At 47.2% G+C, this 21,156-nt stretch overlaps 1 protein-coding gene across 1 annotated transcript in view; it reads left to right on the forward strand.

The window, feature by feature from the left end:
* Positions 1-21,156, forward strand: part of VIT (vitrin) — a 147,609-nt gene that overhangs the window by 81,566 nt on the left and 44,887 nt on the right. Inside the window, exon 7 of the mRNA XM_045287027.1 lies at positions 5,908-6,063. Coding sequence (XP_045142962.1) covers positions 5,908-6,063 — 156 coding nt within the window. The remainder of the gene's footprint in view (positions 1-5,907; positions 6,064-21,156) is intronic.

Consider the following 21,156-nt stretch of genomic DNA (forward strand, 5'->3'; position numbering starts at 1 on the left):
ATCCATCCATCCATTGTGTCAAGTACATGTATACATTTGTTGCCATCATCATTTTCAACACATTTTCTTTCTACTTGAGCCCTTGGTATCAGCTTCTCATTTTTCCTCTGCCTCCCCCACCTTCCCTCCCCTATGAACCCTTAATAATTTATAAATTAATATTTTGTCATGTCTTACACTGACCGATGGCTCCCTTCACCCACTTAGCTCACGCCTTTATTATGCAAATATGACCAGCAGTAACATTTTCAGACTGTTGAATGAAGCCAAAATGCTCTTCCGGGAATGTCATGTGATAAATGGGGTTTATGCAGGGGTGTGTTATGCCAAAAAAAAACCCCTTTAATATACATAGTTCAATCATTTCCACCTGCAATCTATATGTAGTCTTTATGTAAATGAGCACACTCCACAAAAAAATTTTTTTTAAAGCAGCTGAAAGTTGGTTTGAAGAAATTCATAATCCCCGGGCAGGTACCCCCCTGGCACCACTACAGGAAGGGGGACAAGTGTGTTCACAATTTGATCCCGACTCACGGTGACCCTCCACATGTGTCAGGGTCGAGCTGTGCTCCATAGCAGTTTCACTGACTGGTCTTTTCACTGACTGGTTGCCAGGTCTTTCTACCATGGTGCCCTGGGAAGATAAAAACCTCCAGTCTTTCCATCAGTGGGGAGTGTGTAACCGAGTGTATTCTCCAGCACAAAGACAAGGGCATCGATCTGTGCCGGAGGCTCCTGAGCAAGCGTCCAGAAAATCCCCGGGGCCACTCCTCTTGTCTGTTCATTCCCTCAGCCAGGAGAGAGGCGCCCGGTAGTCTATTTTGATGCATTTCGTGCCCAAGAACCTCCTGTCCTCACTGTCGGTGCCCATCAAGACCACAGCCTTCCCCTCCTTTGAGAATAAGGCCGTCTCAGCCACATCTCTAGAGACCTCTGACCAACCTTAACTGGGAACCTCATTCAGCTGTGCAGCCACCCACCTTGTTCCCCTTCCGTAGAAAAGAGAATGGGATTTGGAATGACACGAATGTGCTTTCCCATCCTGGCTCTGCTACCTACCCCTTGATTCATCTTACAGACCCGTGGCTTGACCTCGGTGAAAATCTGTCCTTAGCTTAAAACGGGAATACTCAGATCGGCTGCCAAGATTGGAATTAATAGTTCATCATGTCACCGCTTGTGTCAAAGAGGCCTGTGCTGTGTCTGGTGCGTAGGTGGCACTTGATGAACATTAGATTGAGTGGGTTACATGTTGGGCTGCTAGCTACTGAGCCGGCTGTTCGAAACCACCAGCTGCTCCAGAAAAGAACGATGAAGTCTTAAACTCTCATCAAGAACAACAGTCTCAGAAACCCACAGGAGTAGTTTTCTCGCGTCCTGGAATCGGGTCACTGTGTGTCGGAATTGAGTCAAAGGCAGTGAGTGTGGGTGGGGAGGTCCAGCGACACACTGCTGAGACATGAACTGCCTCAGGGTGGTAAGGGTTAACTACACTTCCATAAACCTATCCTCCAGGCATGGTGCTAACCTGGCTCCAACAGGGCTCATGTAGCTTCCTGAACGCCCACCACCTGGGAGGAGTCCTTGGGGGGTGCAAATGGTGACCTTGCTCAGCTGCTAACCTGACAAGGTGTCACTTCCGGTCTACCTACAGGGCCTTCACAAGAAAGGCCTGCTGACCCCCTTCTGAAAGACCAGCCACTGAAACCTCATGCACACAATTCTGCCCGGACCCTCCAGGAGCAGTGGCGTCACACGGGTGCCACGGGTGCTGTCCACGTTGGGTGACATGTCAGAGGAACGAGGAGCCTTGGTGGAGTAGTGGTTACGCATCGGGCAGCAAGGTCGGCAGTTCCCAGCTACTCTGTAGGCGAACAATGAGGCTTTCTACTCCTATAAAAAATGATAGTCCCCCAAGGAAGCTTTTTTTTAAAAATAATAATAAAGTGAAATTTAAGAGTGACAGTCTGGAAACCCGCAGGGGCAGTTCTGCCCTGTCCTCTCAGGTCACGAGGCGTCGGAAGCAACTCGAGGGCAATGAGTTGTTTTGCTTTGTTTTGTTTCTCAGAGCAGGCAACACCAGAATGACTTGCATATCAAATTCTTGTGCAGTGATTCAGCAGAAATTTATTATTTCTGCAATAAAAATTACCCTACAGTTAGTTCTAGCAACAAAAAACATGTTTTAGCCAACCAACGTAGATGCATCAATATATGGAAAAGGCTCAAACTCTATGCTAATTTCCTTTTTGAACCTTCTACCGTGCTCCGGCCCGAGCCGTCGTTATCACGCAGCTACAAGGACTCCGTGAATCGCATTGTTTCAGCCGCTTGTTTTACAAGCCTCCCCTGTTGCGTCCGTTGCGAAGCTGCTGTTTGTATAGTCCATGGGTTGTCAAACTCCCGGGTGTTATGGCTAACCTAGCGTGGCGATTAGGATTTGTGAACCTACAGCAGTAAGTTTTCTGGGACACAAGTAAAGGGCAATCACAGAAGCATCTTCCTCACTTACTAATGAGGCTGTCGCTGATCATGTAACTCAAGGTAGAGAAAGTGGACAACACAAATGGGTTGCTGATGTACATAGGCTCTAAGAAATATTACATTAAGCAATTCAGAACTATCTCAGATACTCTGTGATCAGGATGGACAAGAAACATGTCTAAGGATCCGTACAGCGGGTACAGAGGAGATTCGTGAGGGTGGGGGTGGGTGGCACTGGGTGAGCCAAGCCTAGTGATGCCACTGGAATAGAGTCCCCAGCCAACTCGATGACAACTGGTTTACCAAATGCCAGGCATGGTGCAGGCTGTAGACAAGAGCTTTAATTATGACAGCAGGCTGCGAAAATGGTGCTACCATCCCATTTTACATTGAAAGCTCTGAAAGCTTTCGTGCCCAGGCTGGTGAAGGGTGGCACCAGGATGCAGACCTGGTACCAACTGTGGTTCTCAAATCAGACTGTATCCCCAGATCCATCTCTATGAGAGGGAGCCTGGCATTTGCATGTTAACACTGCACTCTGATTCTGAGGATGAGCCAGGTGTGCTAAACTCTGACCCACCTCCTGCTGTTGCTGCCGCTACTGAGAAGGTGGCTGCTTAAGCCGCTCCTGACCACGTCCAAAAAAGTAAGACGCTCAGGGCCTGAGGGAAGTGTCATCAGCTTTTCCTGTGAAAATCTTTAAAGAGAGGCCATATGCCCATGTCTCTGAGATTGTATATAGAAACTGCTGGACTGGCTTAACTTCAAATTGGCTGAGAAGAACCTCGCCCCGTGAATCACATCAAGGGTGCTATGGTCCAGAAAGATCTGGGAGCACACGGGGTGCAGGGGTTTTCTGTCTCCCCTTTTACAGACCGTTTTCATCCACCACCGAGGAGCGAAGGCACACAGAGCAAATGGGAGAAGCCTGGGGAAGCGCAGAGGGCTTATGATGGTCAAATTGATGATGTGCTTGTAAGCCTCCGTGTTTTAAGCAAGCAGCCCTAAGGTGGCCCCCGAGACATTGAACCTTCTCTCCACCAAAGCGATCTTAGTAAAAGCAGGCTGGGGTAGTCAAAAGCCTCAGAATGAGTCACTGGCATGAGAAAAAGACCAGTCAAATGGTCATTATCTAGGAAGTTAAAGGGGACAAAGAGATCTACTGCCTGCAAATAGAAGCTTTGTGCTTCGTACGCTGCGGTTTAATTAGTAATCTGCTAGTAGAATGTGTAATCGGCTTATTTCTCTATTGCTCTGCAAGTTAATAATTATAGCCCATTTCATAAAACCCACAAATGAGTCTGCACAATGGCTTTTTCCCGTGTGACGTAGGTCGAACCCGGGCCTGCAGCTTCCCAAACGGGCATGAATGCCTCGTAGCATTTACCACATGGCAAGACAGAGGAGAACTTTGGAGAAATTAGAAACTTCCCTAGGACTTGTTAGGAAAGCTCAATCCCTTTAAAGTCATGGAAATGTCATCAATCACGCAGGTTCGGCTTTGCCGGAGGATGGCGCGAGGACTAGCTGAACCCTGGAGGCTGCTGCCAGCTCTTTAGTAATTGGTCTGGCACAGTCCCCGGGCAGATGTGAAAGCATCCTACTTCTTAACAAGAAACAGGGTAAAGGAGGGAGCTACTTCCTGCCTCGACTAATACTGGTACCTCCAGGAAGAGAATTGAGGGCTGAAGTCCAGCCCAGTCCCAGGGCTCAGTCTGCTGACCTTCCTCCCAGGGCACAGGGTCAGGTGGGAAGTGAGGAAGAGCCAGGGCCAGGCAGGGCATCTGCACGCGTTTGTCTGGGAGGCCTTCCTAGGGCAGGGGTTCTATCACAGTGCTCCAAGGTCCAGGAAGACAGTGCCCAGAGAGGCAGGGTCTTCTTCCCTACGATACCAGCTCTCTGGGCCCACCCTTCCAAGGACTAAAACCACACCAGCCCTCGACGGAGTGAAGGCAGTTAAGCTGGAATGCTGGGGCTGCTTGAAAAATGAGCCCCAAGAGATTTCTAGGTCTTGATTCCTGAAACCCATGAATGCCACCATCAGTGGCAAAGGGGCCATGAGGCTCTTTGCAGATGTGATTAATTAAGGATCTTGAGCTAGGGGGATTGGCCAAGAAGGTCAATGCAAGAGTCCTTTTAAGAGGGAGGCCGAAGGAGATCTTAACACACACAGAGAAGGTGCACGGTAACACCCCCCCAGACAAACACACACCCCTCCAGACACACACATGAGTGGGTTCTAACCCATGTCAACTCTGTGTGTGTCCCAGTACTGGGCTCTCTAGGGTTTCCATGGCTAATTGTCCAGGAACAAAGAAGCACCATTCAGAGGTTGCCCCCAGCTAGACTCAAACCGCCAACCTTGAGGTGAGCAACCAGAGAACATTAGCCATTTGCCCCCACCCAGACTAGGCCATTTTTAACCAGAACAGTAGAAACCACATGGTTATGAAATGTTGCTTTGGGATTCCGTCACATTAACTTGACATTGGATCCTAGGGCCCGTCTGGGTGGTGGTTTTGAGCTGTGGTTGGAATCGGTGGTTGTTCTTTCATCTTGGGTTGCTTCCTGGGGGTACGGGCCCATCCAGATGGTTGATTGCTTTAGGGCAGGAATCACGGGGATTCATCGGAATTTCATCCCACCCTACTCCCACTCCCGGTGCCTAGCACAGGCCTTTGCCCTCACGTGGTGCTGGGGGCGAGGCAGGGTCAGTAGTTCCAAGCCACCAGCCGCTCCTTGGGAGAAAGATGGGGCTGTCTGCAGAGATTTAGTGTCAGAAACCCTATAAAGCAGCGGTTCTCAACCTTCCTAATGCCGCGACCCTTTACTACAGGTCCTCATGTGGTGGTGACCCCCAACCATCAAATTATTTTCATTGCTACTTCATCACTGTCATTTTGCTACTTATGAAGCATCATGTAAATAGCTGATAGGCAGGATACATTTTCATTGTTACAATTGAACATAATGAAAGCATAGTGATGGATCATAAAAACAATATATAATTCTATATTGTGAAATATTTATTTCTAATGAAAAATCAATGAAATGTTGTCTTGAAGCATGGTGTAGCATGAGTCACAGTCTTCACGCCGGGTACTCGTATGTGGGCGTATCTGCACGTGGGCGGACCCGCCTGGAGACGAATAGAGGAGCGGTGTCTCGGTTCTTAAGACCATCGGAAATATGTGTTTTCTGATGGTCTTAGGCAACCCCTGTGAAAGGTCATTCGACCCTCAAAGGGGTCACGACCCACAGGTTGAGAACCACTGCTCTACAGGGTGTGGGTAGGAGTCCAGGGCAGTGGATTTGGTTTGGAGTTTGGTATTCAAAACACAGGTCATTGATTTTATTTCTAGTCCTGGAAGAGCCTGCCAGCCATTATGTGGGCCCTAGTGTAATCCCATTTTCTTACAGGTGAGACAACCGCACAGCCAGTCACCCCGACGCAGGTACAGACTGCCACTCCAGCTGAGACCGCCCCTACCCCCTTGCCCAAGCCACCCGAGCCTACCGCCTCAGCCACAAACAGCCCCAGACCACAGCCCCTGGGCCACAGGAGCCGAGAGCCAGGTCAGTGGGTACCCTGCGTGCTACGCGCTGACAAGGTGGAGCTATTCGAGAAACACCTCCCTGGCAAGCGGGTAGGCAGCGCCCTCCTCCCACCCTTGGAGCTGGGTGAGTGGGGGTCACCTGAACGCTGGGCCAGGGTGTGGGGCTGGTGTCCTCCCAGACTCCAGAGGTAAAGGTAAGCCTGAGCCCAAGGACCCCGAGCCCCAGAGGTGAGCAAGGCACTCAAAAGGAGCTTCCTGGAAATCCAGAGGTAAGGCTGCTGTTACAGAACGGGATATCACATAAGATGTGGCCGCTGTTAAACCCCCATTTGTCCCAGAGTTCGCATCAAGGAGGAGTGGATGTCTCCAAAACCTGGTGTTTTGTTTTCCTTTGCTTTGCTATGCTTGTTAAGTGACAAATGGCACCGGAAGTCTTCAAATATTAAGAATAAACAAGACCAGAGGAAGCACTTCCGAAATCCTACTTGTCCCCATTTCTTAAATCACCTTTGAGGTTTTAGCAAAATCCCTTTTATGCCATTAATCAAAGTACTGCAGCAACTCTTTACATGCTCATTTCATAACCCAATCTCAGGTTTCCAAGATTCTAAGCTACCCAGAAGGTCTTCTGGGAAGGAGGTAGAAAATTCCACAGCAAATGCCACAGTTGTTACCCCAGCTCATTCTTTTCTAAAGATTTCACACCTGATCTCTGCATTACTTTTTTTAATTGCGGAGAAAAGACCCAGGACTTGTGCCTTCCGGCCTTAGCTCCCTTCCTGCCTCCACAGCCCAGCCAACTCTCCATGATACCTCACAAATCTAAAAGAATACCTCCCATGTGCCGGACATGCTAGTCTACTACAATCACCTAACAACCATTCAAGTATACATATGACTTCTAATGTGATCAATCTACTGCACTGACAAGGCGATCAAATAGTAGACTGGTGTAGAAGCTGGCCCCTTGGACAGAGTTGGGGTTCTTCTGACCCCAGTCTGAGTACCAGGCTCTCCCACAAGAGGTCTCCCTACCAGAAACCAACACTCCCCCACACTGCCACCCCCCCACCCCCGTCACCAGTGGAGCGTCACAGCATCAAGGACCGGCCATCAGAGAAAGGTGTGGAGGGAGGGGCAAATTAGAATGCACTTGCAGTAGGCAGTGCATGCTTCATTAATAACAACAAATAACATAATGCAGGTGTCAGGCTGCCTGCATGCAATTTAACTTGGTCTTCAATTAAATTATTCCAATGAGATGGGGATTTCTAAAAATTATCCCATTTCACAGAGGACTCGTGGCAGAAACTATGATATAAAGTTCTAAATCAAAAATACCATAAACATAAATGTATGTGGTTTGCTGAATGATATCAGACACTCCCTTGCCATGCGATTCCTGGTTAACCCAGGCTAGTGTGTGTTTTTTAAAAATTATGATAAATATCTCAGCAACAAAACATTTGCCATTCCAACAGGCTTCACAGGCACAGGTGAGTGGCATTAATTATGCCCATCATGTTGTTCAACCAAAGAATACCATCACCCTTTACACAACTCAGGTGAATACTACCATCACATTGCACCTGACAGCAAAGGAGACCTAGTGAAGGAGGATTCTGGCTGGCCAGTTTACTAAGGACTCGATAGGCAGACGTTTCCTTTCATATTGGGCTGCTAACCACAAAGTCAACTGTTAGCACCCACTAGGTGAGGCTTACTGCGCCCATAAATTGCAGCCACAGGGGCAATTCTACTCTCTCCATAGGGTCCCTAAGAGCCAGCACTGACTCGATTGCAGTGAATGTTTTAGTTTGGTTCAGACTTTTAGAAGAACCCATGATTCTTTCCAAGAGTTTTGAGTTTCTGAGCACGGCTCTGTAAGTTGTTCTCTTGTCTCTAGAGGATGTCACTGTTCATGTAACACCTATAATTAAACATGTGGTCTACTTGCTTGCTACACTGGGAGCTTTGAAATCCTCTTACACGTGGGGCCTGAGCTTGTGGGAAACCTCAAGAAACTTCAAGGAGGGGCTCCCACTCTGGCAAAGCTGCGTTATTCCTGGCGTGGGGGACAGGGGCTTTGGACGGCAGCCTCCCGGCCGACAAGCATTCCCTCGTCATCCCTGTCCAGCACTGGCTTCCACCATGACCCGTAGGCTGCTGGGCAAACACTCTGAGCAGGCCCTCCAGGCAGCACACACAGCGGTTGCTATGAAATGAGCCAAAATGGGGGCGGAAGGGACTTTTTTAAAACTCGTGTGGCCGGCTCAAAGGGTTTTGTGCAGGCCTGGAGAAAAGTGAAGACGGAGTTCAGATACCTGTGTGTGTGTCGAACGCCAGCTTCACATATCATACAGCTTATCCATTGCAAGTGCATCCCTCGGAACTGCGGTCGTATATTCGCTGGAGTTGTGCGAGTGAGTCGCCGGAACCAATTTTAGAACATTTTCATCACCTGCAAAGGAAACCCTCCTCCCCATTAACAGTCACCATTTCATCCCCACCCAGCTTCCAGCCTCCACTCATCTGCTTTCATGAAGGCCTAGGTCTTAACAAGGGAGCCCTGGTGGTGTAGTGGTTAAGTGTTTGGCTGCTAACCACGAGGTCAGAAGTTCAAAACCACCAGCCACTCTGTCGGAGAAAGATGAGGGAGACTTTCTATTCCAGGACGGTCTCCAAAACAACCAGGGACAGTTCTACCCTGTCAGTAAGGTCACTATGCGTTGAAATCACTTGGTGGCAGTGAGGTTTTTTTGGTGAGGGGGGAGTCTTAATATATAACTATAGATTTTTTTTTTTGTGATTTCAGCCCAACTACATTAAATAATGTTTGGTATTTAACTAACTTTTTTTTCCCTTCAAATGAGCTCAAAATATACTGCCAAATAAAGAGAACAATGCCCCACTGATGACAGACAAGCGAGTTGCAATTATTGCATTTATTTAGGTTTTTTCTATGATGATAGTGAAAGGGTTCTATAAATGGATGGGATTTGCAAGCAAAATATACCTCATCTATCCATTCAGCACAGTTGTCAAGTGCTTACTCTGGTGTCAGGCACCATTCCAGGGCATTAAGCTACATCAGGCACACATCCCCCTAAGACCCCCACTTCAGACATATGTGGCTGGAAGAGGCATGACACGTGTTTGGTGTGTAGGGTCCATCTTCGTTCTACGATGGGGTAAAGAGATACCTTTCGGGACCCAGTGTGTGTGGAAGTTGTGCAGGGGAAAGTCAAAGCATGTAGCAGGAAGAGACAGAGCTTCTCCCATCTCTGAGTTGGAGCTGGTCTTCCATGGAAAGACCCCAAGAAAAAATGGGGCTGGACACCAGGGCCACTCGGTGGCCCTTTGACACGTGTGTGTTCTAAATAAGACAGAGAAGAACAAATCAAGACTAAGGCTGCGAGAGCCAAGACTCAGAGCAAGCGAGACCTCTCAGAGGGGCCAGAAGGAGATTGTTCTTCCTGGAAGGCACCAAGGATGACAATGGCCACGGAGCTGAGCCCCGTCAAAGATGGCAGCCTGGAGGGCCAGAAAGAAGGCTGGGCAAGCATTCTGCCATCCTTATTTCCTAAACGTTGATGTAGGCAAGCGTTCTGGAAACGGCCCAGGTACAGAGCCAGCTGCAATGACCACAAGCTTAGAAGGTGGGGCAGCGTTCCCCAGCCTTGTTTTCCTTGTCAAGTGCATTTCAGAGAGTGCCAGGGTTAACTAACAGATAAATGGACCCACCACCCAGAATAGGCCATCGGAGCATCGCCTAGCCGCTTGGTGTGTGGGGACTGGTCTTCTCCCTAACCCCCACCATGCTCTCTGACCAATGGCAGTTAAGCAAAGCGAAACTGGGGACTGGACGCAGACCGCCATCTCCAGTTGCCATCCCTCCCACACACAGTTCCCCTTCTCAAGCACAGAGATCTCATTGTGAGTGTGCATCTTCCTTAGGGCGTCTGGGTGAAAACAATCAGACGAAATTGCTAAAGAACAAAAGGGAAAGGTTATTGAGTTAGTTTATTGTGCCAACCTGGCCGATAAACACATGTGGGATTAATTGAAAGGCAGAGAAATAAATGGTTTGGTGATCCTCGCCTTTCTAGTTCTTGGGTCTCTTGCTTTGTGATGGTCGCACCAGGGTGCAGCTGCCTTAGCAGTTCCTTGCTTCAGCTGGCAAGGCTGACTTCCTGCAAGACATCCCTGAGGAGAAGCCACATGGACCTACCCTGATGCAGCCCTGGGTGCTGGAGCACCCGTGTGGAGACCCCTGCCAGCACTGAGATGCTTACACATTCACTGACTCGGCTTTCCTCCTGCAGTCAGCATCATTGCCTCTGTTTTGTGTGATGGAGCAGGACTTTCTGGATTGGTGTTGGACATATGGGTTAATGGGTTGATGTTGACTTGTGGGCTTGGGCAGCACTGGGTTGGGATGTTTTCTCGATGCACACTTAATCTTTACATAAAACTCTCTCTCAGACATGAGTTGCTGTGGATTTGTTTCTCTAAAATACCCAGACTAATACAGTCATGACCAGTGAAAGCACCTTGGGAGAGCTGCACAGGCCCATTAAAGGTGCCAAGAGAGGTTAAACTTAATCCGGAATCAAATCAATACAAATTAAACTACAAAGATGTCACTTTTCACCAAGTCAGATTGGAAAATGATACCACGTCATGCTGGCAAGACCCAGAATTCTCACATCCAGAAATGTATCCTAGATCATTAGGAGCCAAAGATGAAAAACAGAAAGAATGGGTACAGATGTGGATCATAATAGAAAAATCCATGGAGGTAGTTTGTCCAAGATTGTAAGAATGGTTCAAGGAATGACCGTACCAGTTGCTGCAAGGTTGACCTCAGCTCAAGGCGGCCCTGTCTGTGTCAAAGTGCCTTGGGCTCCACAGGGTTTGCTGCTTTCGGAAGCAGATCACCAGGGTCTTTCTTCCACGCCACCTCTGGATATACTTAAACTAAGGTGACCAGATTTTAACATTGGTAAAGCGGAACAAAAGCGAGACACCGTTCATAAAACTCGTATGCTGGCGAAATAGCCACATGGCAGCCAAAAACCGTATACCCTAGCTCATCGAGCATTCTTTCCAAAAATCGGAACTTTTTTAAAATGCTGCGGAACGCGGGAAAAATTGTTAAAAATACGGACTGTCCCGCCAAAAGCGGGACATCTGGTCACCTTAACTTAAACCTACCATGTTTCTGATAGCCGTCAAGTGCCTCAACCATTTGTAGCACCCAGAAACGCCAAAGAATTGACTGTACAGCCACTAACATTCTAAGGAATATATGCACTTGGAGGAGTGGGCAGTAACAAAGGCAGTAAGTCACAGCGGGCTTGGGCCCAGTCTTGTTTTTGTGATTGTGTATTAAACACAAGAATGCATGCATAGAAAAGGGATAGAAAAACGGAGACCAAAAGGATGTGCTTGTAACTGCTTGGTGTACTGCAGTCCATGCAAGCTTAACAGCAAGGTCAGCAGTTTGAAACCACCAGCCGCTGTGCAGGAGAAAGCGGAGGCTTTCTGCTTCTGTCAAGATTTACGCCCTTGGACATCAAAAGAGGCAGTTCTGCTCTGCCTCACAGGGTCACTCTGAGTCAGAATTGACTCCCCGGCAGGGACGTTGTTGTTGTTGTTGTTGTTGATGTTGTTGTTGTTGTGTTGTTGTTGTTGTTGTTGTTTTGGTCCTATTGCTGCTGTTGTAACTGCTCAATAGAGGGATTGCAGATGATTTCTTATTGCTTACACTATCTACTTTTTATCCCCACAGTGATCATGTACTTCAGTATAATTAGAGAAAACATAAAATTATGTGTGTGTCCAAAGAATTGAGCCAAAGTCAAAGGGGAATTCTAATTTGATCATAGATTAGACAACACTGAGAAATTGATATTCCCACAACCTCTCATCTCTCCGCCTCCACTAAAGTTGGTTCTTTCTCATGACATGGCCCATCCTCCAAAGGGGGCTTTGTGTTGATCCTTACAGAATCCCTTTCTCCCTTCTTCCTTTTAAAAATCTTGCTGTGGAGAAACTGCCCAATAAATAATGATTGCTGAAGTTTATTTGATTGTCTCACTGGGTGAGTAAGGCTAGCCCTTGTGTGCCTGTAAGCATGACTGAAAGCTAGTGCTGTCACCATCACCGCCACGTTAACACAGTTTAAGCAAATTGCTAAATGTTAGGTGACATTTCTATTGAAGGATTTCTGTAACCTCGTGAGCGGCACCGTTGAGGAGAATTATTGTAAGAATAATGAAGTGTATAGAAATATGGCATTTTGGTGAAAGCTACTGACTGACAATCGTGAAATAAAGAGATTATTTTTACCTGGAATTTTCATGCAGTCTATTAAGTCCACTCCCCGACCTCCACCACTGGCCCCTCCCCACCCCATGACCCCCACTGCAACAACTCCTCCGGGAAAAGTTCAGACCGCCCAAGGACGAAGCTTTTCCTTGCTTCTGACCTTGGTAATGTCTTGCTGGATTGGATCACGGAAAGCATGAGAGCAATGAGGTGAACATTCGTGTTCTGACCCGTCAAATGTTCCTGCAGATCTCTGGTCCACAGCTCCCTTCAGAAGCAGCTCAAACAGCCCCGGTGCCAACGCAGGTAAGAACCTGAACTCACCTTTCTGGCTGCCAGATGGCGGCTGGGCTTGTTTCCGTCGTGGGCTTTGTCTTTCCAAGTCCGAGCCATCTGACTCAAAGTGGACAGAAAGCATTAACTGTTCAGGCCAGGCGAAGGACCTGCCCTTACGGAGTCCAACTTGTCTAGAAATGTGTAAGGAAAGTAGAGAAGGTGTTAAATAAGCAAAGCTTTCACTGAATCTCAATTCCCTTGCGGTGATTTTGTGGGGGTTAGGGTAGAATTCCTAGGCATTCCATAACCAGCCTCTTAAAAATCTGGAAAGGGATACCATCTCCTAGGGTTTGCCCCAGAGGAACCCGACTCAGAGGGGTGGGGAGAATTGTAGCAGGTCCGGGAACAGGCAGAACTGGATTTGCTGGGGTCCTTCTGCCCTAAGGGGCACAGAAATAGACCCTCCCTCCTCCAGGAGCACTCCTGACCCTCCCTGGCTCTCCTCTCTGGATTTCTCGACGCACAGCTCGAGAACTGGAAGTGCAGAGGGAAGAAGCAAATGCCTCTTCTCTGGAGCATGGTCAAGGTCTGCAGCCATTAAAAGGCAAGCGTGAGCAGGGTTGGGCCTGCCCCACACACTGTGCTGTGGGTCTGCTCCCTCTGCTCACAGACTGCTGGTGGTGGTAGCTGCGACTGAGCCACTGCAGATCGGAATGATGTGCTCTACGGCGTGCTCATTGGCTGGCTGACTTTTCAGAAGTGCATCGCCAGGTCTTCATTCTTTCTTTTCTTTATATACGTCCTTTTATTGAGGGCTCTTACAGCTCTTATAACAATCCATACATGAATTGTACCAAGCACATTTGTACATATGTTGCCATCATCATTTCCAAAGCATTTTCTTTCTACTTGAGCCCTTGGTGTCAGCTCCTCTTTTTTCCCTCCCTCCCCCAACCCCCCACCCTCATGAACCCTTGATAAATTATAGATTACTATGATTTTCATATCTTACACCTTCCCCTGTCTCCCTTCACCCACATTTCTGTTGATCGTCCTCCCTGGGAGCAGCTCATTGCGATCGGTTCCCCCTTTCTCTCCCATCTCCCCCCACCTACCCCTACCCTCATGGTATCACTACTCCCATTACTGTTCCTGAGGGTTTTATCTGTCCTGGATTCCGTGTGTGGAGAGCTCTTATCTATACCAGTGTACATGCTCTGGTCTAGCCAGATTTGTAAAGTAGAACTGGGGTCATGATAGTGGGGTGGGGAGTTGGGGGAGGAAGCATTTAAGAACTAAAGAAATGTTGTATGTTTCATTGGTACTATACTGCACCCTGGCTGGCTCGTCTCTTCCTTGTGATACTTCTGTGAGGGGATGTCCAATTGTTTACAGATTATTTGTTGCTTGGGTCTTCTGATACCTGATCTTGTCAACACCTCATGATCCTACAGGCTGGTGTGCTTCTTCCAGGTGGGCTTCGTTGCTTCCCTGCTAGTTGACTGCTTGTTTAAGTTCAAGCCTTTAAAACCTCAGATGCTATATCTTCTCATAGCTGGGCACCATCCCTTTTCACCACATTTTCTTATGCACCCATTTTGACTTTAGCAATCTTGTCAGGGAGGTGAGCATCACAGAATGCCAGGTTATTAGAACAAAATGTTCTTGTGTTGAGGGAGGACGTGAGTAGAGGCCCAGTGTCTGTCTGCTACCTTGATACTGTGTTAGTCTGGGTAGACTAGAGAAAAAAATTCATAGACACTCATATGTGTAGTAGAAAGAACTTTATATAAAGAATAATTGTACATTAAGAAAACATCCCAGCCCAGTCCAGATCAAGTCCATAAATCAGATATTGTCCCATGTGTCTGATACCAATCTGTAAAGTCCTCTTCAGACTCATGCGACATATGCAATGACGCCAAATGCAGGAAGATCACAGGCCAGTGGGTGGGAAGTTTTGTGGATCCAGTGATGTTGTAAGCATCTCAGCACTGGCAGGGGTCTCCATGTGGCTGCTCCAGCTCAGGGCAGTAGCGTAGTTCCATGTGTCTTGTCAGTAGAGCGTCTCTCAGGGAGTGAGTGTGTGCCCCGCCTCCAACGAGTTATTTTATCTCCTTTGCACCTCCAAATGAGGTCATCAAGCTGCGATCTGATTGACAGGCTAAATGCCACCCTTCACTCTTAAACCTCAAATTGACTATAGATAATGTAACTATCACTATACTTAACATATATGTACATAGACCTATATTCCTCTTGTTATATATTAATATATTTACATATATACATGCCCATATTTATAGCTGTATAAATGTCTTTTGCCTCCTAGTTCTCTCCTCTATTTCCTTTTACTTTCCTCCTGTCCCACTATCATGTTCGCCCTTTATTCGACTCTTGAGTAATTCCTCTAGGCTACATTGCACTTGATCAACCCCCACCAGGTGTTCTACACCCTCTTTGGCATCAATTTTATGTCCCTTGTTGTTCCCTTGTCCCTGGGTATGTTATGCCATTTTTCCCTCATATTCCGGAAGCTCAGCTAAACTCTTTTCAGCGTGATAGCAACATGCAAGTCTCCACCGACAGAGGATTAATGGCTGTGCGGGAGGGACATTGACCTAGAGCCAGTATAAGAGGCCCATTGTTGTGGAACCACATGGAAAGCAAAAATGCTCACTTCTGAACCAACAATGCCTCATGCTAGAGTTGACACGCATACAAAATCCCTGTGAAGCTGCAAGGGTGGACCTGGGGTGGAAGGCTGAGACCTCGGTCAAGGAGTTCTGGGGTTCTCCCTACTGGCGAATGCTGATCTGACCTCCTTATCGTAAAAGACTCCGATCTTCCTAAAACCAAACACCGGTTTAGCGCAACTGGTCAAAATGTCTGCCTTGAATGTTGTGCGCTTTGGGTTTTTTTATCATTTTATTGGGGGCTCGTACAATTCTTATCACAATCCATACATACATCCTTTGTATCAAGCACATTTGTATATTTGTTGCCATCATCATTCTCAAAACATCTGCTTTCTACTTGAACCCTACATTTCCCCCCTTCCTCCCCATCCCCCCTCCCTCATGAACCCTTGATAATTTATAAATTATTATTATTTTGTCATATCTTACACTGTCTGACATCTCCCTTCACCCACTTTTCTCTTGTTCATCCTCCAGGGAGGAGGTTATATGTCGATCCTTGTAATCGGTTCCCCCTTTCTACTCCACCTTCCCTCCACCCTCCCAGTGTCACCACTCTCACCACTGGTCCTAAAAGGGGTCATCTGACCTGGATTCCCTGTGTTTCCAGTTCCTATCTGTACCAATGTACATCCTCTGGTCTGGCCAGATTTGTAAGGTAGAATTGGGATCATGATAGTGGGGGGAGGAAGCATTTAAGAGCTAGAAGAAAGTTTCTGTTTCATCGTTGCTACATTGCACCCTGACTGCCTCATCTCCTCCCTGCAATCCTTCAGTAAGGGGGTGTCCAGTTGCCTACAGATGGGCTTTGGGTCTCCACTCTCCACCCACCCTCATTTACAATGATATGATTTTTTGTTCTGTGATGCCTGATACCTGATCCCATCGACACCTTGTGATCACACAGGCTGATGTGCTTTTTCCATGTGGGCTTTGTTGCTAATGAGCTAGATGGACACTTGTCTACCTTCAAGCCTTTAAGACCCCAGACGCTATATCTTTCGATAGCCGGGCACCATCAGCTTTCTTCACCACATTTGCTTATGCACACATTTGTCTTCAGTGATCATATCGGAAAAGTGGGCACCCACTTATATGATTTTTTTATTCTTTGATGTCTGATTCCTGGTCCCTTCTACACCTTGTGGTCACACAGTCTGGTGTTCTTCCTCCATGTGGGCTTTGATGCTTCTGAACTGGATGGCTGCTTGTTTACCTGCAAGCCTTTAAGACCCCAGATGCTATATCTTTTGATAGCCAGACACCATCAGCTTTCTTAGAATGTTATGCTCTTTTAAGGACTATCTATCTGGTTGCAAAATGACTAAATATCAAGAGACTAGGTAAGACCCTAAGGGTTTAGGTTAATGGGAAAGAGCAGCTCAGAAAGGGAGCGTTGAGAATGATTGTGCATCTCGAAGAACACAATCAATATCACTAAACTGTACAAGTAGCAATGGATGATGAACTGGTGCGTGTTTGTCTGTGTATATTCTCAAAAATAAGAACAGAATAAATTTTTAAGAATTTAATGGGGGAAAAAAAAGAAAGAAAAATAATGGGAATAACCAGGGGTAGGAACTACCAGAGAAGAACAGACCAAGAGAGTCAAGGCAGACATTTGATCCTGAAACTAGGCTGTTATCTGTGCTTGTTTGGAATGAATTATGTGCAAGTCAAAGGTAGTGGATATTTTAATTCTCTGGGTTCTTTTTGGACACACTTTAAACAAATGAGCCATGTATTTTATTGACGCATATATTAAGAACATTTAAAGTCTAGACATAGGCAAAAAATAAAGAATCAACAATGGCAATATAAAAGAAAAAAAATCCCTAGACATTAGGTTCTGTTTTGCTTTGACACTAGATCGGGGGCAGGAGCTCTGTGGGGCCTCTGGATAGGCCTAGCAGCTTCCACTGTCTTCACAGTTGCACATTTGCCATTGTACATGCCATTGTCCCAGACAAAAGGGCTTACACATCAGAAGTTGGTCAGGGCATGGGTCCCAAGGTCAGCCTAGGCCTCAGCAGGCCCATGGGACCGTTCCAATGGCCAAGCAGTGGACACCATCTCCTTTTGTCCTCTTGGCCAGCCTTTCTGCCTCCTCTGAAAGCCCCCAAAGTGGACCCAACCACAGAGAGGCCAGCTGATTGCCAAGGAAAACCTGAACGAGGGTCACTGTCCTCAGGAGGCAAAGTAAGAGAAGAAAGCAACTTGCTGGCTGCATGTAAATCCGTTGACCCTACATACCACATTTTTACATAAAGAACACACGCATTGTATGGTTCTTTTACACACCATGCAACCCCCCCCCACATGCACTGTGTGTGATACATGTGTGCATACATGTTGTTCACAAGGGCACATTATATGGGAAATGTTGGTCATCCCTTCAGGAATCCAGAGTCAACATTCCTTGTGAGCTGCTTTCCAGAACCTTCTGGTGTGATGTCAGCTCAGAGGGTCAAAGGACCACTGCCATTTAGGTCAGCTTGAGAGGCTCCCACCTCAGCAGCCGACGCACCCACCTTGCCCATCACAGGCTCACTCACGTCTGGGACCAAGTGCAGACAGCATCCCACACAAGTCAGGCATGTCATGGGAGCTGAGGTGTGTGGCAGCAACAAGGAAAATTGCCTGGTCTCGGGTCCTGTTTGTTACTGCCTGACAACCTGGGTTTGTTACTAGGTTGTATTCAACATTTAGTTGCATTGCCCTTCTTTCTACCCATAACCATCGCTCTGGGAGTCTTCGTTTCTTCTCCACGTTCCTAATGACTATCCCCTCTCTTGTTCACCCAGAGAGGAGCTCCCAGCACTTTGTAAATCCTACCCACTTCTGCTGCTCCCACCCACTCCTCCCTCATTCCTGCTCCTCCTGTAAAATGTACAGTCATTTCTGCAGCGTTGAGTGCCTCCGACCCTCCCCATCTACTCTCACAGTGCCTTCGCCTTGGGAGGACGCTCCTAGCCAGAAGGTGGTAAACTTAGACTAGTCATGGGATGTGCAAACATCGATTGATTATCCAGTCATCGTCAAGTTCATGCCAACTCTGGGTGAGCTCATGTGTGAGAGCGAAACTACTCCATGGGGTCTTCAGGGGGGTGACTTCTCAGAAGCAGATCAACAGGCCTTTGTGTTGGTGAACCTCTGGGTGAGGACTCAGCCGTTTGTCCCACCCAGGGACTTCGATTGGCTCTGGATATAGATACAAGATCAGATGGCTCCTAGAGATGGCAGAAAGCCAATGTTCACCCTGTGTAATGGACTAAAGGCAAATAGGACCATTAGAAAATCTTAGCTACACTTCAAACAGTTCCCACGTCAATGGATGGGGTCATCGACTGATGGGTTAATATATGTATGTTTTAACATAGCAGGAAAGTCACCAATTCCTCACCTATAACATTATCAGACCATAGACTTGGAAAGGGTTGTGTAAAATTCTCACCTAATTTAATCTCTTATGTCTAACTCTATAGCTGGTAAGTTTGTCTGGTAAGGAATTTCCCACAGCCTTCATTTTGTCTGTGGTGCAAATGGGTAATGCCCTTCGCTGCTAAACAAAAGGTTGGAGATTCAAGTCCATCCAGAAGGGGGATTGGGAAAAGGGAGGCAATCTAAGACCCCCAAATCAGCAATTGAAAAGCCTGCAGAGCATGGTTGACTTTGAGACATGAAGGTGGGAGAGAGACGGAGTTGGCTCAATAGCACTCATTCCCACCTGGTAGACAACATCACTAGACTTACTCATCTAGAACTTCAGCCCACTATTCCTAAACGGTCCACACTAGTGGTCCTGATTCGGTCCATAAGGCTTGCCATGGCTAATTCCTCAGTGAACAACCTAATCCTTCTGTGTAATCTCTTCTTAGTCTGGAAACTCTGCCCAAACCTGACCCTTCTGGTATTTGAAATACCAGTAACATAACTTCCAGCATCTCAGCAACACACAAGCCACCACAGTATGACAAACTGACAGACAAGTGGTTGTGCACATTGTGTGGTTCTCTTGTATAGAGGGTCGCTATGCATCAGAACTGACTCTAGGATGCCTAACAACAACAGCATAGTGGTCCTGATGCACTGGGTACATCTGTTACACAAGGCCTCTTTGAAGAACGAAAGAGAAAGAAGGTCACTTTGAAGACCAAGGTGCACCTAACCCAAGCCATGGCATTTTCAATTGCCTCCGACGCATGTGGAAGTGGGACATTGAATATGAAAGACTGAAGTCATATCCATTAATTTGCATCATGGTGCTGATAAAGGATCCTAAAAGTACTTCTTTGGGGACTTCCAGAAGAATAAACAAGTGTGTCTTGGAAGAGGTCCAGTCAGAATTCTCCTTCGACGTAAAGGTGGTGAGACTGCCTCACCTACTTTGGACAGATGTCCCTAGAAAGGGACCTCATGCTTGGGAAAGTAGAGTGGCAGTGAAAAGGAGTTAGACCCTCCAGCTAGCCTGACACAGTGGATGCAACAGTCAATAGGCTTAGCTATAGCAACTGTGAGGCTGGCATAAGACCGGGTAGTGTTTCATTCGGTCATACTCATAGGGTCGCTATGAGTCAGGGCAGACTTGACGTCACCTAACACCAACAGTGGTCCTCAGGAGTCCTGGTGGTACAAGGTCAATGGTTCAAACCCACTAGCCATGCCTTGAGGAAAAAAAGGAGGTGGTCTGCTTTCGTGAAGATTTACAGTCTTGAAAATCCTAAACATCAGTTCTACTCTGTCCTATAGCATCGCTTTGGGTCATAATGAACTCAATGGCAATGGGTTTGGGTTTGGGGCTTTTGTTTAGTGGTTCTTAGAGTGTCTTCCCAGGCCCCTACTTTCAGTGAGAGGCACCCTTTTTGGACTGCCTATCAGTGTGCAACCAGGTCTTCTCCACATCTCAAACTCACTGTCATCCAGGCAAGTCTGACTCCTAGCGACCCTTACAGGACACAGTAAATCTGCCCCTGTGGGTTTCCGAGACAGTAGCTCTTTACAGGAGTTGAAAGTTTCATCTTTCTCCCATGGAATGGCGAGTAGTTTCAAACTGCTGACCTTGTGGTCAGCCTGGGGCCAGATAAGTAGCCCACTACACCACCAGGGCTCCTTTCCCCACATCATTCAACCAAAACAGTACACCAAATGAGATTGGCTGCAGAAGCTGAGAAGAGAGTCCAGGTGGCTTCTATTGAGCCAGGGATTGAGGAAATTTGCTACGGTTCTCACTGCCTTTTTTGGTTTGGTTCAAAAAACTTACTTTTCATTAAAATGATATTAGGTTAAAACATGACAAGTCATGGATTGGAATCAACTCAACGGCAACTAGGTTTTTTGGCTTGGTTGGTTATTTGTCTTTAAATTAATAGTTGGATAAATTGATAGTTAATATTCTATTCCAAAAGGCACAGTGGGTTAAACAGTGGGCTGCAAATTGCAATGTTGGCAGATCAAGCCCACTAGGAGCCCTGGTGGTTACACATTGGGTAGCTAACCTCAAGGTCAACAGGTCGAAGTCATCAACCTCTCCTCAAGAGACAAATGAGACTTTCCACTTCTGTAAACAGATGGGTGTTGGAAACTCACAGAGGCACGTCTACCCTGTCCTCTGGGGCCGTTATGAGCCAGCACCGACTCGGTGGCAGTAGTTTGGGCTGGTTTTCGCTACAGATTGAGTACGTATGCTAAAGACTACAACCCCGAGGCACACTTGTTCTGAATTATACCATGCAGTATGCCCTTGTTCTGTTCACACACTGCTTGTATAAGTTCCACATGAGCACAGTATAGCACAATGGGATTCC

Source organism: Echinops telfairi, unplaced genomic scaffold (assembly GCF_000313985.2).
Source record: "Echinops telfairi isolate 266 unplaced genomic scaffold, ASM31398v2 ScPeMD7_10;HRSCAF=50, whole genome shotgun sequence".
NCBI lineage: Eukaryota > Metazoa > Chordata > Mammalia > Afrosoricida > Tenrecidae > Echinops > Echinops telfairi.